The sequence below is a fragment of the Nelumbo lutea genome, chromosome 3 (assembly GCF_056320005.1).
Source record: "Nelumbo lutea isolate HS-2025 chromosome 3, American lotus-T2T, whole genome shotgun sequence".
Classification (NCBI taxonomy): Eukaryota; Viridiplantae; Streptophyta; class Magnoliopsida; order Proteales; family Nelumbonaceae; genus Nelumbo; species Nelumbo lutea.
This window is the reverse complement of record NC_142686.1, coordinates 47,311,117-47,329,472: the sequence shown is the minus strand read 5'-3', so window position 1 is coordinate 47,329,472 and position 18,356 is coordinate 47,311,117. Positions and strand designations below refer to the sequence as shown.

Below are 18,356 nucleotides of genomic sequence, written 5' to 3'. Positions count from 1 at the left end.
TTATTTTCTTTTGATTAAATTTATTTAAATGAACATTAAAATAAACACTATCATTTTCTAAAGTCCTCTAACATAAGATTGATTAAATCCATTACAAAGTATAAGAGGTGTTTTAGTAAAATACTAATTATAGGGTAGATTTTAATAAATCTATGAAATTATAAGGAATATTTTAATGAATATTGTTTTATATTATTTAACTTCCGCTCAATAAATCCTGTACATTGCACAAGTTCCCCTAGTTGTATTTATATAACATGCAATTTTTCTTATCATTTTGATAGCTTTCCGTCTCATTAGTTGAGTTTTGAATGGACATCTTTTTCTTTTACCGTCAATCCCGATAACGGAATAGGCGAAAATGTTAGAATTATGAAGTTCAGTGAGTCTTTGTAACAAAATAAAATTCAGGTGGACTAAGTGTCATCACTCAATATATACAGGGCGTCAGTCTCTAATTTTATATTTTATATAAAGAAACTAAAAAGTAACAGCCGTTGCGGAACAGGAACTCCTAATCTCCCATAGTGACTGTTCAGGTTCCTTGCTCTCAATGGATAAAGGCTCCTGCACTAGTGTTATCTCTCACATTCTCAGCTGACACAAATGGCTGCTTCTATGCTCTTCATTCCCTGCTTCCTCTCCGGAAACGCCATCAAAGCCATAGAATTTTCGCTCCCCAAACTCTTTATCTGCAAATGCGCACCTAAATTCGCTATCAACAATGCGTTCTCGTTGCCGAAGTGCCATCTTCTGCCCACAGGAGTCGCTCTCTCTAAGAGATTCGGCCGTGTTTGCTGCAGAAGTCTCTCATCGGGCGCTGTTGACACAATAAGTTACGAGGTATTTCATGGAGTTTTTCTCCTTATCCATGTTCCCTCTCTCTCTCTCTCTCTCTCTCTCTCTCTCTCTCTCTTATACTTTCTTGTTGAACTTTTTTTCGTGGAATTTGGAATTGGGTGTCACACATTTCTGCAAATGAAGATGAAAATGTGAAAGTCGTTTTGATTTTTAATATTAAAGTACCTTTCGATACATTTATCTTTGGATTTAAGGGATTAATTTTATTGTAAAAACTATCTTTGGGAGGGCATATGATTAACTTTATTGAAAAGCGAATAAGTTAAGAGGTATTTCATGGAGTTTTTTTCCTTATCCATGTTCCCTCTCTCTCTCTCTCTCTCTTATGCTTTCTTGTTGATGAGCTTATTTTACTTTGTAAGGAGGAGGTGATAAATGCTGGTAGCGCTCCATTTAGATTTGAAAACATGTGGTTAGAGCACCCGAGTTTCATTAAGAAAGTAAAGAGTGGTGGTCATAGAGTAATCCCGTAGTGGTGTGGTGCGGGATGCGGTTTCATAAAAAGCTCCAATATTAGAAATGAAAAATCAAGGAATGGAATCTATTAGAGTTTGGGAGATTGGAGGAAAGGAAGCAGAGTGTGATTACACAAATTAAAGATTTGGACAGCAAAGAAGGGAGAGGCAGCCTAACCGTAGAGGATAAGGAATAAAGATGGGGATTACATAAACAGTTAGAGGATTATATTCTTCAAGAGGAAATAAGCTGGATGCAAAAGTCAAGATGCAAGTGGCTAAAAGAGATTTGCAGGAACACTAGGTTCTTTCATGCTTTGGCAAGTAGCAGAAGGAGAAGAAATTTTATTACCAGTTTGGAGATTGAAGGGGAAACTGTCACAAGTCAAAGAGAAATTGCAGAAGCATTTGCAAATCATTTTAAGCATATATTTAGAAGGCCCCTAAGTAAATGGTGGCTGGAAGGTTTGGATTGGCCAACACTCAAGAGAGAAGATAGGGAGTGGTTGGAAAAGAAGTTTGAGTTGGAAGAAATAAAAGAAGTGGTTTTCTCAATGGATAGATCAAAGGCATTGGGCCCAGATGGTTTTACGATGGCTTTTTACTAGGATTGTATACTAAAGGAGGACTTAAAGCTGGTATTCGATGAATTCCATACCAGAGGAGTAATCAGCCCTGGGTTAAATTCCACCTTCATTGCTTTGGTTCCCAAGAAAAGTGATGCAAATCATCCAAAGGATTACAAACCGATCAATCTAGTAAATAGCCTTTATAAGATCATCATTAAGGTGCTGTCCCTTAGAATTAGAAAGGTGCTTCCAACTATCATAGCAAGCAATCAAGGAGCTTTTGTGAAGGGGAGGCAAATAACAGATCATATACTTGTAGCAAATGAGAGTTTAGAGGACTATAAGAGATCCAGGAGAAGAGGTGTGGTTTGTAAATTAGATATGGAAAAGGTGTATGACTTGGTTGATTGGTCATTCCTATTGGAGGTTGTAAAATCCCTATTCGATTCTAGGTTAAAGTAGAGAAGAAGAAGAGAAGAAGAAGAAGAAAGAGGAGAAGAAGGGTTCGTCCAGATGAGGAAAAAACAGTCATCTCTAGTCGACCCACTTGTATTTATCTCAAAATAAGTTTGGTTACAAGAAAGACTATATTGCCCCTCATAAGTGATGGGGCACACAACTTGGACCTGAATAAAATAGACCTTTCACTCTTACACAGATACACCCAAATGACCAAAATACCCCTGTTTTGTGAACTCTAACACTCCCCCTCAAGCTAGAGAGTATATGTCATATAGTCCAAGCTTGTCACAAATATAATCTACTCTGCCTCGGGACAATCCCTTTATAAAGAGATTTGCCCACTGATTTCCCGAGCTCACATGAGATGTGGCTATCACTCCACTGATCACTTTCTCTCTTATAAAGTGACAATCAACCTCAATATGCTTGGTTTTCTCATGGAAGACTAGATTGGAAGAGATGTGAACAACTGCTTGGTTATCACAGTATAGTCTCATAGGTTTGTCAACTGAGAACCCCATCTCTTGTAGCAAGTTCTTCAACCATACCAATTCACTTGTGGTATGAGCCGTAGCTCTGTACTCAGATTCTGCACTACTCCTTGCCACCACTGTTTATTTCTTGCTCTTCCAAGTTACAAGATTGCCACCAAGAAAGGTACAATACCCTGTAGTTGATCTCCTGTTTGATACAGAACCAGCCCAATCAGCATCTGTATACCCTACTATCTCAAGGGGCCCTCCACTTTTATATAGAAAACCACGACCTAGAGCACCCTTCAGGTACCTAACAATCCTTAGAACTGCTTCCCAATAAGGAATCCGAGGATGTTGCATAAAATGACTCACCATACTCATAGCAAATGATATATTTGGTTGGGTATTTAGTTCCATAGGATTCTCTACTGGTTTAGCACCTAACAACCCTGTTTCTTCAAGTAAGTCAAGAACATATTTTCTTTGACATAAGTTAATTCCATGTCTTGACATTGCAACTTCTATTCCTAGGAAGTATTTCAGCTTACCCAAATCTTTCGTATTGAAGTGGTCTTGTAGAAATTTCTTCAACCTGTCAATCCCATTATTGTCACTCCCAGTTATGACAATATCATCCATATACACCACTAGCAAGATTTTCCCGTTTTTTGCATCATGGCTGAACACAGAATGGTCTACCTAACATTGTTTCATCCCAAAGTTTTTCACTACTTCATTGAACCTGCCAAACCATGCTCGTGGAGATTGTTATAGTCCATAAATTGCCTTTTTGAGTCTACAAACCTTATGATCCTCTCTCCGAGCAACAAACCCTGGTGGTTGCTCCATATACACCTCCTCAATGAGATCACCATGCAGGAAGGCATTTTTAACGTCTAGTTGCAAAAGAGGCCAATCATACATAGTAGCTAAGGAAATCAGCACCCGAACTAAACCAATTTTAGTCACAGGAGAAAATGTCTCCATATAGTCTACACCATACAGCTGAGAATAACCCTTGGGAGATACTTCACTATGTAGACCCACTTACACCCAACAACATGCTTACCAGGAGGAAGAGCAGTGAGTTCTCACGTGTGGTTGTGTTGTAGAGCAGATAGTTCCTTTTCCATTGCTTGCCGCCACCCTAGGGAGGTAAGGGCTTCATGGACAGTCTTGGGAATGGAAATAGATGATAGCAATGATATACGGTTGCGATGAGAAGAAGAAAGGTGAGCAACAGAAACATAATGTGAAATAGGATGAGAAGTACAAGTGCGTTTACCTTTCCGCAGGGCAATAGGGAGATCAAGGTCTGAGGGAGAAGCAACCATAGGATCTGTTGACGAGGGCTGGATTGGAGGAGGGGCCAGTGTGCTTCTGTGAGTATACACTTATCTGATTGGTGGACTCTTAGTAGTAACTGGCATGGGAGGAGGAACTACAACTGGAATGGGGACCATGGGAAGATGATCATCAACAGGGACAGGAAGAGGAACTACAGGGGAAAGAGAATGAACCACAATGCTCGAGAAAAAAAGGAACCGATTCAAAGAAGGTGACATTGGAACACACAAATGACTTATAGGAGTTAGGGTTATAGCACTTATACCCTTTCAGAGTCCTGGAGTATCCAAGGAAAATACACTTAGTAGCTCGTGCATCTAACTTGTCTAAACCAGGACCCAAATTTTGAACAAAGCAAATACACCCAATGACTCTTAGGGTAAGAGGAAATGGGGACAAGGTGGGAAAAAACACGGAGAAGGGAGATTGACTTCCAAGGATGGACATGGGCATCCGATTGATCAGAAAACATGATGTGAGGACAGCATCACTCCAAAAACTCTTTTGGACATTCATATTAAGCATCATAGACCGAGAAGTTTCAAGGAGATGTTGATTTTTGTGTTCAGCTACACCGTTCTGTTGTGGGTTATAGGAACACGAGGTTTGATGAATTATCCCATGATGCTCTAAGTATTGCTGAAATGGTGTTAAGATGTACTCTTTTGCATTGTCAGAGTGAAGAATTTTAATATGAATACCAAACTGTGTACGTATTTCAACATAAAATTTCTGAAAAATGGAGAACAATTCACTGTGATCTTTCATAAGATAAATCCATGTCATTCTTGAAAAGTCATCAACAAAAATGACAAAATACTTATAGCCATTATATGACATTACTTAGATTGGACCCAAAACATCAGAATGAACTAAAGAAAAATGACTCAAAACACGACTATCAACTCTTGGACTGAAAGAGACTATGATGTTTCCCAAGCTAACACGATTCACAATCCAACGATAAAAGATGACTCAAAGAAGGAACCAACAACTTCAAAGTTTTGAGAGAAGGATGACCAAGTTTGCAGTGCCATTGAAGAGGAGTAAGAGACGACTGAAAGGCTACTAGAGGACCACCACCATCAAGGTAATACAATACACTTGCCTCATGCCCTCCACCAATCTTCATCCCCGTCTTGAGATCCTGAAACACACAAGAAAAGGGATTAAAGGTTATGGAACAATTAAGTGACTTGGTTAATCTACTAACAGATATTAGGTTAAAAGGGAACTTAAGAACATATAAAACAGATGATAAAGAGAAGGAGGAGAGGTCAACATCACCAACACCACAAATGGGAGATGTAGAACCATTAGCAAGAATAATTGTTTGAGATATGGAGGATCGAGAAAGAGAAGAGAATACATTTGGAGTCCTAGACATATGGTCTGAGGCTTCGGAATCAATGATCCAATGTGAAGGTTTGGAGGCCAAGCAAGCCATACCTGAATGGGCAAGGGTAGCTGTGTTCTCCTGAGAAGATGTCAGAAGGAACTGCTCATATACTACATGAGGTACACTCACCATCTCCTTCCAGAAGCACCAATAGATGTGGAGGGAGTCTGGTCCGTTTGCTGATTTTCACTAACTATACCACTGTCCCTAGTCACAGCATGGTCAGCCCAAGTGTTGGGTGGACCATGTAAATCATAGCAGAAATTTATAGTGTGCCCCTCTAATCAACAGTATGTACACTTCCTAGGAGCATTACTTCTTCCTTTACCACGACCTCCCCCTGAGTCTCGACATCCACTCCGGCCACCAGCCCGGTTAGACACGGGACCACCTTGGTTTCCTGGAAGTCCACGACCACCACGACCACCACCACCACCTCTATTTCCATGACCTCCACCTCTAGCCACAACCAAACCGGATCTATCTAAGAAGGAAGAATGCTCTGTAGACTTAATAGATGTCCTCCTAAGACGGGCAAACACTTCTTCAAGTGAGGGAAGGGCAGACCCCCTAGTATTTGTGCACGGATAGGTTCATATTCAGCCCTCAAACCCACCAGAAATCTCGTTACATCAAGTTGCTCGTGTTGTTGTTGCTAAACCTGAACATCCGGTGTCAGAGGATGATACACATTAAGCTCATTTTAGATATTCCTCAAATTTGCATAGTATTCTTCCAAGCTCTGCTACCTTGCTTCAGATTGAAGTACTCTTGGTACAACTGATACACCCTAGTTGTATTGTCTTACCCGGAATACAGTTTCTTAGCATGATCCCATATCTCTTTAGCTGTATCTAGGAATAAAGTTCATACTGATTTTTGGCTCCATGCTATTCCACAACCATGTCATAATTTGAGCATCCTCCTGCTCCCCCCAGTCACTAAACCCTAGAGAGTCAGAGGAAGGTCTTTCCTCTCTCACATGCTTCACCTTCTTCTTGGCTTTTAAGAACACCTCCACTGACTTGGCCCAAGGCACATAGTTCTCACCATTCAGTTTAATGAATATCATTTGAGCATTCAGATAATCTAGAGAGATCATCACCTCAGTTTTGTTGTCACTACCATCTCCGGTTGACGACATTTTCAACTAAATTTGCTCACCTCACAAGGAAGTATGAACACCACCACAGAAATCAGTATGAACACCACCACACGACACAAGGTTTTACTTTCAACTATTTAGAATCATCCACACACCATTCAACACAGTACAACCACCACCACACCACTACTGTTGTGAACTTCAGCAGTCGAAAAACCCTACTTTCAACACACATACGAGGTAAAACAGAGGAGAACAAGGCTGATATGCATACTAATCACTTCAAACCTTCACAAAAAAATATTTTGAACCAAAACACAGCATTTACAATCCACTATTTGGGCGAAAAACAAAACTGTTCATACCTATCCACAAACAACCCTCTTCGTATCACAGAATAGAGGGCATCTAGTACACCACCTCAACGACCACCACCATAGTAACTAGAGGCATACTTACCTCCAAAACCACAAAACGACCACTCCTTTTTGGCCTCTTGTCGAGCTTTCACTCAGGCTAGAAGAAAAATCGAAGAAAACTGAAATCCCCATCCTCGACCCCATCGGGCCGGGGATAAGGAAGTTGCCATCCCTAAGAGAGAGTGTGGCATTCTTGTAATTTGAAAGAAAAAAAAAGCAAGAGAGAGAGAGAGTTGGTAGGAGAGAGTGGCATTCTTGTAATTTGAAAGGAAAAAAAAGCAAAAGAGAGAGAGAGTTGGTAGAGAGTGGCATTCTTGTATTTCTATGAGAAAAAGGCAAAAAATACTGTTAGATTCCCTTTCCCTCATCCTCAGGCCTTCTTACGTACACATTTCAGGTTAATATATTTATATAAATATTTGATTATTAATAGAATTAATGTTACTCAATAAAGAATTCCCTGAACAAATGCTTAACAAAATGTAAAGATAGCTTTTTTTTTTTTTTGAATGTCATAAGAAGAAAAGAACCAAATAGTGAAGCAAGAATTGTGTAGGCTAAAATTATTATTTAAATAAATAGTTGTTGTAGTGATATTTGGGATGTAAATAACTTAGTGTGGGTATTTATATGATTGCATTCTATATTCTGTTAAGTATATAATCTAATGAATTGGTTGGGCAATCCTTACCTTTCTTCCCCCAGACTTCTCTCTCCCCGTTCCTCTCTCCCTTTTCTTCTTCTTATTGCAGGTACAGATTTCTAGTGTAGTAGCTTTTAAGGAAAACAAACCCTAATGCTACTATTAAGCAGAAGTCTCTTTTAAAGTAAGAGACTTGGAGAAGGCATCATATATACTTTAAAAAGTGTTTTTTGCACATATTATATGTAGGTCAGATAGCTTCCAAATGAATTGGGAATATGAATTTGAATATCTATCCTAACCTTAAAAACTTGAGAGCTACGTTTCAATCCATCTAGGTTAATGATTCAAATAGAGACACTAGAACATTTTGTGAAATTATTGTATATCTGATTGTAGGACTTTTGAAATTAATGAAACTTTGATGATTTCATTTTAACCTCTCTATTTTCTCGGTTGAACCTTTGATTTTAAACGAGCATTTGGTTTTACCCTATGTAAATCACTAAGCACCTTTATACAAATCTTTATGCAGTTTTCTGATAGTACTACAGAGGTAGAATTGAGATTAAAGCTAGGGTCTGGAGATATTCAAAGTTCTAGAGATATTTCTGTGGATGCTGATGAGAGTTCCTTAACAATAAGAAAGCACTGCACTGAGTCTCCCATAACTCTTATAGAAACTAATAATCTGTATGGGAGGATAAAGCCTGCTGAAACTATATGGTTTGTATGATCTTCCTTACATGAATTTCCTTATTCTTTAAAAGAAAATGATCACATGTTAGCTTGGGCTTACTGTTTCCAACAGGTACTTAGATGAGGATCAACTTGTAGTCAATTTGAAAAAGCAAGATCCAGACTTGAAGTGGCCAGACATCATGGAGTCCTGGGAGTCGCTTACAGTAGGAGTTGCACAACTTCTTAAAGGAACTTCAATCTACATTGTTGGGGAGTCGACAGAAATTAACCAGAAAATTGCTCAGAAACTTGCAGTTGGCCTTGGGTATGTTTTCCTCTAGGTAATAGGAACTGATGATTTTAAATTGATTTTTCTCATTGTTAATATCTGTTCCATTTTATTCATTTGCTATCTTACTGAATTTACCAAAAAAATTCAATAAGTTACACATCCATATTATTCAACTCCAAATATTTAAAGTGGAGGGGCTGCTCGTGTAGGATATTGACCCATATCAAGATGACACGTGTTGACGTGTAGTGGACACATGAAAATGCTCATCTTTATTTACTTCTAAAATGCACATAAAGATACATTATTCATTTTATATAGTGCAAATATAGTTCTTTTATTAATTGTTAGTTACAACATATACGGATACAGAGATACACATAGGACATACGTAGACTTAAATTTACCTGGAACTTCATACTTGGATTAAAATATTGGTTCTGGTGTTGTTGAAGGCATTTTTTTTTAAAATCCAAATAACATTTAATAAATTAGAACTCAAATAAGTGGGTTAACTAGTCTTACATGTAAATCAGTTTTCTAATATCAGGTTTAAAATCAGTAATTAACAGTGCAAATCAGATCTGAATAATAGTGCAAGAGCTGTGTATGTCGAAGAGAAGAGGTAAGAGAAGAAGAAGTCGAATAATTCACCCTTCTCCTCTAACCCTATTTTATTAATCTCTAAAAAATAATGATGACAAGTATGCCCTTAAGTGGGTGGCCAGCTTGGCAATTACATAAAGAAAATAAAACAAGAACAAATAACAGGCCCATTAAGTGGGGCCCATCAACATAAAATAAAAGATAAAAATAAAGGATATCACACAAGCAGTTGTTAGGGCCCATTCGGCCTAGTCTCTTTACACTCCTCCTCAATTTGAGCATAGATGTCAATCATACCCAGCTTGCTTATATAGTGTGTCAATTTCCCTTTGGAAACTCCCTTGGACAAGATATCAACCAGTTGCTCTTCTGATGTGATAAATGGCAAACAAACTTCGCTTGAAGAGACTCTTTCCCCTATGAAATGCCTATCAACCTCAATGCGCTTAGTTCTGTCATGTTGAACAGGATTACGTGCAATGTTGATAGCAGCTTGGTTGTCACAACAGAGCACCATTGGTTTCTCATAGTTCACTTCCAATTCCTCTAGAAGAGATCGTAGCCATGGTAGTTCTGACACACCATGAGTCACTGCCTTGTATTCTGCTTCAGCTGAGGATCTAGCAACTACTGATTGTTTTTTACTTCTCCAAGACACAATATTCCTAGCAACCAAAGCACAATAACCAGATGTGGACCTTCTGTCATCAATACATCCTGCCCAATCTGCATCAATAAAGACTTCCAGCTTCATGTGACCATGCTTAGCAAATAGAATACCTTTCCCTGGAGTACCTTTCAAGTAGCACAAAACCCTTTTTGTAGCAGCTAGATGTGTATCTTTGGGAGAATGCATAAACTGACTAATAACACTTACTGCATAGGAAATATCTGGCCGAGTCATGCAAAGGTATAACAACCTCCTAAGCAGTCTCTGAAACACTCCCTTATCAGACAAAGGTTCACCATCTGTGGCAGAAAGCTTATGATTAGGATCAATGGGAGTGGAGATAGGCTTAGCTCCAAGTTTACCAGTTTCAGCAAGAAGATCAAGGACATATTTGCGTTGAGATATGAAGATACCATCCTTAGACCGAGCAACTTCAATACCTAAGAAATACCAAAGATCTCCCAAGTCTTTGATTTCAAATTCAGAGTTGAGAAATCCTTATAGTTTACTGGCCTCTTCAATGTTATTACCCATGACCACAATATCATCAACATAAACAATCAAGAAGGTCACCAGAGTGTTATTTCTCTTCAAGAACAATGTATGATCAGATTGTGTTTGAATGTAGCCAAAGGAGACAAGAGCAGCCCGAAATCTTTCAAACCAAGCCCGAGGAGATTGTTTGAGATCATAAATGGATTTGTGTAGTTTACACACCTTGCATTTCATTTCTTTTCCATACACCCCTGAAGGTAGAGACATATAAACTTCTTCATGCAGATCTCCATTCAAGAAAGCATTTTTAATATCAAATTGGTGTAGGAACTAGTCAAAGGTAGCTGCTAGAGAAAACAAGAACCTAACTGAAGTCATCTTAGCTATAGGAGCAAAGGTCTCAAGATGGTCAATGCCATACATTTGGGTGTAACCCTTGGCAACCAACCTAGCCTTATACCTCTCAACCGAGCCATCAGAGTGATGTTTAATGGTAAACATCCATTTACACCCCACTGGTTCCTTCCCTTCCAGCAAGTCCACAATATCCCAGGTATGGTTCTTATATGATGCTTCAAGTTCAGTCATCGTAGCATCCCTCCATTCAGGTTGAGATAATGCTTCTGATACAGACCTGGGTATCACATGTGAAGAAACAAAAGCAAGAAAGGAGTAGTAAGAAGGAGAGAGAAGGCTGTAAGATAAATGCTTGGAGATGCAATGGGCTGTACACTTCCGCTTGCCCTTGCGAAGAGCAATAGGAAGGTCAAGGTCAGGGACAATCGAAGCTAGGCCAATAGAGGGCTGACCTGTTTCCTCCGGAACTATGGGAGTGGCAAGATGCTCTTCTGAAGGAGTGGAAACAACCTGCATATGTTTGAAACTCCGTCTTTAGTAACACCTTTGGAGAGTAGGAGCAGAAGCAAGAGGAGGATCAAGGGTGGGTCTAGTGGAAGAGGTGGACACCCCATGATCAGACTCACTAGGGATGGGAAGAGGAACAGCTGGAGACATAGCAAAGGGTTCATTAGATGTCTCCCCCTCAGGAGGAATACTAAAGAAAGGAGTCAACTCGACAAAGGTGACATCCCGAGATACAAAGCGGGTGCCACGAACCCTTTTGTGTAGAGGCATATCCCAGAAACACACTTATGAGCCTTAGGTTCAAATTTATGCATTTGGTGACTATGAATATGCACATAACAAGTACTCCCAAATACACGGAGAGGGAGAGAAAAGAGATCCGCATACGGTTGATTAGGTAGGTAGCAGTATGAACAACATCTGCCCAAAACCTTACAGGAACATGGGATGCAAATAAAAGGGATCTGGCAACCTCAACCACATGTCTGTTCTTTCTTTCCGCCACCTCGTTTTGTTGTGGAGTGTAGGAACAAGAACTTTAATGAATAACCCCAAAAGCATCAAGATAGGTGGAGAGGGTTTTCTCAAAATACTCCTTAGCATGTCAGAGCGGAATATTTTGATACGGGTATTAAACTGGGTGAGGATAAGTTCATGAAATTTTTTCACAATAATTGGTACTTCATCCCGGGATTTCATGAGATAAATCCAAGTATAACGAGAATAATCATCAATAAAAAGGATAAAAGACTTGTAGCCCCCCATGGTTGGGATGTGATATGGCCTTCACACATCAAAGTGAACAATATGGAAGGGAGAAACACATTTTTTATTACTTGTTGAATAGGAATGTCTACAATGCTTTGCTAGCTCACATGACTCACAATGAAGACTAGATAAAGACACTCCTTTAAATATATCTGGGAACAGATGACTTAAAGCGGAAAAAGACATGACCAAATCGAAAATGACATAAAAAAATTTTGTTAACAGACTCTGACACAACTGACTCTAAAGCAACTCCATTAGGTGGTTCCAAGGCTTGATCTGGTGTGTCCAGCAGGTATATTCTGTTCGCCTCATGGCTACTCCCAATCGTCCTCTGAGACTGCAGGTCCTGAAAAACACAATGAGTGGGAAATAAGGTTATGTTGCAGTTCATGGACTTTGTTAAGCTACTAACAAATAAAAGGTTTGTGTTAAGCTTAGGAACATGGAGAACTGAAGATAAGAACAGGGTGTTAGAGGTCTTTTTATCTCCTTTAACAGAGATGGGGGCAAGTGATCCATCGACAAGGGATATTTTTTCTTTCCCAGAGAGGAGATGATATGAACAAAAAAGGTTAGATAGGCTGGTCATATGGTCTGATGCATTGGAATCTATATTCTAAGGGAGTTTATGATTACCTGAAACTGAAGCATGATTAGCTGAGGCATATGTACCTGAGTGAGCAAAAGCCGATGAAGAGGATGTACTGTTGGAAGGGTGGGCTGAAGAAACTGTAGCTTCTAGGTGATTTAGGAGCCTCCCATACTTCTCAAAGTCTAACTTCATTGCAACCAACTACTCAATGGTTGATGTTTTCTCAGTCTCCTTACTTCCCCCTTCAGGTACTGCAGCAGCATTAGCAGTCTTGAGTTTTTCTGCTTGACTGCCCTTCTTAGGATTGTTCTTAAACCTCTCAGGGAGTAGTCCAGGATGAAGTTTCCAGTAGGTGTCCTTGGTATGCCGTGGTTTCTTGCAATATTCACACAACTGCTCCCCCTTCTTGGTAGGCCCCTTAGATTTCATTCCCGCATGTGCAAAGTGTTCTGTAGGTGGACTCTGCAATTGAACTTGTCGTCTACTTTCCTCACTACTTATCATGGCATATGCCTGTGATAGAGTAACCTCGTCTCTGGCCAAAATATTCTGTCTGATTATATCAAACTCAGGGTTGAGTCCAGTGAGAAACTCGAACACCCTATTTCTCTCCACCAGCTTTCTGTATATTTCAGCATCCTTTTTACTCTCCCATACCACAGTTTCCATAACATCAATTTCCTGCCATAGGGATTTTAGTATAGAGTAGTAGATTGCTATACTCTTCTCCCCCTGTCTCAGGTTCTTCACATCACTTTTCAATTTGTATGCTCGGGCTGCATTCAATTTCTGTGAATAAGTCTCAGTTACACTGTCCCATATCTCCTTAGCAGAAGACATCCAGAGATAGTGTTGGCTTATATGAGGTTGCATAGAGTTAACTAACCATCCTATAATGGTATAGTTCTCTTGCATCCATCTCTCAAATTCAGGATCTGTCTCTTCGGGTTTCACCTTACTGCCTGTGAGATACCCGAGTTTTCCTCTACTACAAACATAAATTTTTATAGACTGTGCCTAGGCAAGATAGTTCGTCCCATCTAGCTTAATCGTGGTAACACCAGTCAAAACGGAATCTACTGGAGCAGGTCTAGAAACCGGCACCTACTTGAACTCACTTCCGTATGTCTCCATTAATCAAACGGAAATCAAAGAACTGAAATTTTAACTATGCAAACTTACTTGAAGTCAAACCAGAAATAGGGTGCTTGAAAAACTAGGGTTTTGCTCCGTCCAGCAGATGGGAGGAAGAGAGAAGATGGTGCCGCACCAACCAGACTGACCCAAACTCTTCCTAACCTGAACCGCCCTCCTTTAGTAGTCACAAGACACCTTCCAAGCATAGAGCGCCACACCCAAGCTTCACCTTTCCTGGTAACCTCGAAAATCTCTAGTTGGCTAGGGTTTCAGGCAGCAACAAAACAGCATCACTTCTTGGCAAAATTCGGCTAGAACTTAAATCTCTAAACCCTTCTACTAACTAGGCAAGTGATTCTCTATACCATAGAGAACCTATCTCTCCACACACTCTCTTGATTTTAGAGTGTACAGGAACAAAGAAAAAGAAGAAAGAAGAACTATACCCGCTCTGATACCAAGATGTGAATCGGTCTTCTAATATCAGGTTTAAAATCAGTAATTAACAATGCAAATCAGATCTGAATAATAGTGCAAGAGCTGTGTATGTCAAAGAGAAGAGGTAAGAGAAGAAGAAGTCGAATAATTCACCCTTCTCCTCTAACCCTATTTTATTAATCTCTAAAAAATAATGATGACAAGTATGCCCTTAAGTGGGCGGCCAGCTTGGCAATTACATAAAGAAAATAAAACAAGAACAAATAACAGGTCCATTAAGTGAGGCCCATCAACATAAAATAAAAGATAAAAATAAAGGATATCACACAAGCAGCTCTTTGGGCCCATTCGGCCCAATCTCTTTACAGTCTTCTAGCCAAATCATTAAAACTATTAAAAAGTATCCTGTATGAGAATTCCCTCTCTTTAAGTGGGAGAGACAGGTGTCCTTCACCTAGGAGGAGGAGGTAGTTACATAACTACCCCACTCCCTATTTAAGCTCCTTAAAGGGAAGCTAGAGACACAGGGAGACTCTTCGTAGAAAATTTTCACAAGAGATTCTTAAGAAAAGCGAAGGTAAGGAGAGAAGAAAAGAGAAGTGCTCAAGGGAAGGCAAGGAAGGAAAAGTCTCACTAATACAGGTAGAAAAAGGAAAGTCCTCTCTGTGAATACTTCCTACTTATGTCTTTTGCTATGTAAATCATCTACAACCAGGTTCTTTTACTTGATTGATTATGGTCCCTCTTTCAAGACAAATTAGGGATGAAACCATCTACAGTTTAATTCTCGAAGGCTGATTATGGTTCCCTTCAAAGGAAAATGAATAGTAGAGGATAAATCATCTACAACCAGTTGTCTCTACTTGGTTGATTATGGTCCCTCTTTCAAGACAAAGTTAGGGATTAAACCGTCTACAGTCTAATTCTTGAAGGCTGGTTATGGTTCCGTTCAAATGAAAATGAAGAGCAGAGGGATGAAAACCATCTACAATCAAATATTTAGTTTGATTGACTACGCTTCCCTTTTTGTATGCAAAAATCCAAGGATTAAGGCTGTCTACAATTAGAATTTCATTTGATTGACTACAGCTTTATTGTGAAGAAAGGAGTGGGGAGGAAATTTTCTTTGTATTAAAAAGAAAAGAGAAATGTATTGCTGTATAGTTTCTCAATTGTATTTTCTTATTCTTTCTTCTCATTATTGTACATTTGATGGAAAAGAAAAACAAATGAAAAGTTCTTTTTAAGCACCCTATTGTTCTTTTCTTTTGTTCTATGCATTCATTTCTCCAAGTCAGAATCAAAAGGTGTTCTCTACTTTCTTGTGGAGATGTAGTTAAGGGGAATGATCCGTATGATTCCCTGAATGGGCCTTACCCAAAATAATAAAAACTCAATCACTTGATTGAGTGAATTATGTTGCATGAGAATTTATTAGAATTTTCACACCAACAGGTGTATTGTTATTTTCTTGGTTAATGTGGCACAGTGCAACTCCTCATATTGTTATTTGACTATCTCAAATATCAGTTATCTTTGTCCATGTTAATCATATTCACCACTGATACACAAGTTCTTTTTGTTAACGAATAGAAGTAGGGCTGCCTTATCAGGAAAAAATATTCATTTCTTTTGGAGTGAAATACTGAATCACTGATCACCTCTTCTAGATCTCATGATTCTGAAGTCTGGTTGATTAATATATTGGAAGAATTTGGTCTATATCATTTGCAGGTATACTCCACTTAATACAGGTGAATTGCTGGAAGAATTTTCAAAACAAGATGTTGATTCATGTGAGTATGATTTGATGTCTGATTCTGTCAGTGGTCTTGATAATGCAGTTATTTTTCCTTATGAACCTCTTAGACACCCATATATTGCACACATGACTAAAAGCTGCAAGAGAAAATATACTAGCAAGAAAAGTAACTCTAAATCATCATAAACACATTTTGGAGAAAGTTTTTACTTTGAATTTCTCAAGTTTATTTGGTTGTATTGAATTCATATTTAGTTTCTTCATGTTCTTGCATATAAGTTCTGCAGAATTCTTGAATTTTACAAACCTAATTACAAGCTTTAATTTTGAATCCTTGATTGGCCGACCAACCCATTTATGCTGTCTAGATTGTGTTTATTTTTTTTTTCACACTCTCTGATAAGACATTTTTTTTTTCATTTTTTCTTGCCTTTTCCCTTTTCTTGAAATCCTAGTCTGTTCTAATAGTGAAACCTTGAAGTTCTTCAATTCCATTCATTGGCCCTATAATACATTAACCTGTTTGTTGAATGACAAATTTAGTATTAGAGCAAACCTGATTCTTTTCTACGCCTCCACCGTGAGGGTTCAATAGGTCTAGTAATGTTGATGTTTCCGAAGCATTGGCGCAAGTAGAACACTTGACTAGTTAAATTTGTTAGTGGTGTTAGTGAAGGGGTATTTCGGTCTTTGTACTTGTTGAGAATGTTGATGTGTACTGTTATGTGAGTTCGAGTGCCTCTTACTTAAAGAAGGGCACTTAAGTCTTTTCCAATAAGTTAATAATATAATAACAGGTCTGGCCGAATCTAGGGATTACTTTTTCTCTAATTCGAACCAGCCTTTGTCTCTTTCCTCTCTTTTCTCTCTTCTTCTTTCTTCTCCTACTTCTTGCTGTTTACTTTACAGTCAACGAACAAGACAAAATTTTAGGGCAGGTCAAACTTCAACATGGTATCAGAGCAAGGTTCAACAAATCAGACTTGCTAGAATTCTGTCTTCTGCGCATTCGAATTAGGGTTTCTTGGGTTTCTTAGCTGTGAGTTGGAGACTGGGAAAAGGGCTGAAAAGGAGTGATCGCCCTCTTCCCTAGGAGGTTCCTATGCCTCCAATTGTGTCGTTGGTGATTGGTTGCTGTGGTTTCTAAGCCCTAGTTAGGGCTGGTACATGTGGTGCAGTGGTGTCTCAACCCTTCGTGTGGTTGGCCTTCAGGCGATGAGGTAAAGTTATTTTTATGCATATTTTCTGTTATGGAATACATGAGAGGTGTAGTACAGTTCGCATGATGGGTTTTCAGATTGCAGTATGCTAGGGTTTATGCTAGGGTTTATTCTGGTTTGTGTGTGATTCGAAGGGCAATTGTGTCTACTTAATGGTGAAACTTCCTGTAGCTGTGGATTAGGGTTTGTGGTGTTACAAGCATGGTTTTCAGCATTTGATATCGCTGAAATCAGTGTGTAGACTTCGGTGAGTAGGGGTTGTGGTGTTACAGTTTTCACCATTTAATACTGCTGAAATCAGTGTGCAGATTTCGGTGAGTAGGGTTTGTGTTGCAGTTCTCAGCATTTCTTACTGCTGAAATCAATGTGCAGATTTCAGTGAAGTATCTGTGTGTAGTGTGCAGTGTGTAGTGCTCATAATTCAGTGCTCAGAATTCAGTGATAAGGGAGTTCGACAATGGCAGATAACAGTGATAGTAAACCTAGTGTCATGATATCTATTGACTACTTGAATGTCCAAATGACCTCCATTAAACTGAATAGAGAGAATTTTGTCCCTTGGGCCAAGTCTGTAGAGGTTTTTCTGAAGGCAAAGAAGAAAGTGAAGCATATAAGAGAGGAGAAACCCCCCACTAATTCTCAGGAGTATGAAGACTGGGAATAGGAAGATGCACAGATTATTACATGGTTGTGGAACAGTATGGAACCCAAAATCAGTGTGAACTTCATGTTTCTTGACACAGCCAAAGAGGTGTGCGATCATGCTAATAAATTGTATTCAGGTCAGGATAATACCACTAGGGTATATCAACTGTATCAGGAATACTTCAATCTGCAACAGGGAAATCAGAGCCTTGAGGAGTACTATGCCAGTGTGAGGAATGCCCGTAATGAGTTAAATGTCTATCATCCTCTCACTTCTGATGTCACAGTTCAACAGCAACAGCGAGAGCAGCTTGATGTGACACGGTTTCTGGTGGGGCTGAAGTCTGAGTATGAACCAGTACGAGCCCAGATACTAGGGGGATCTGCTCTTCCATATTTAGAGGTGTTTGCTCGTCTTCGGAGGGCTTCCATTGGATCTATGGATTC

At 39.2% G+C, this 18,356-nt stretch overlaps 1 protein-coding gene across 4 annotated transcripts in view; it reads left to right on the top strand.

Annotated features, from left to right (window-relative positions):
- The first annotated feature begins 500 nt into the window (after window positions 1-500).
- The window catches only part of SKL2 (shikimate kinase like 2), a 37,051-nt gene continuing 19,195 nt past the window's right edge, over window positions 501-18,356 (top strand). For all 4 annotated transcript variants that reach the window (XM_088980975.1, XM_088980973.1, XM_088980974.1 and 1 more), the window contains exons 1-4: window positions 501-843; window positions 8,272-8,462; window positions 8,548-8,742; window positions 16,017-16,078. In XM_088980975.1, coding sequence (XP_088837101.1) covers window positions 607-843; window positions 8,272-8,462; window positions 8,548-8,742; window positions 16,017-16,078 — 685 coding nt within the window. In that variant the 5' untranslated portion in view covers window positions 501-606. The remainder of the gene's footprint in view (window positions 844-8,271; window positions 8,463-8,547; window positions 8,743-16,016; window positions 16,079-18,356) is intronic.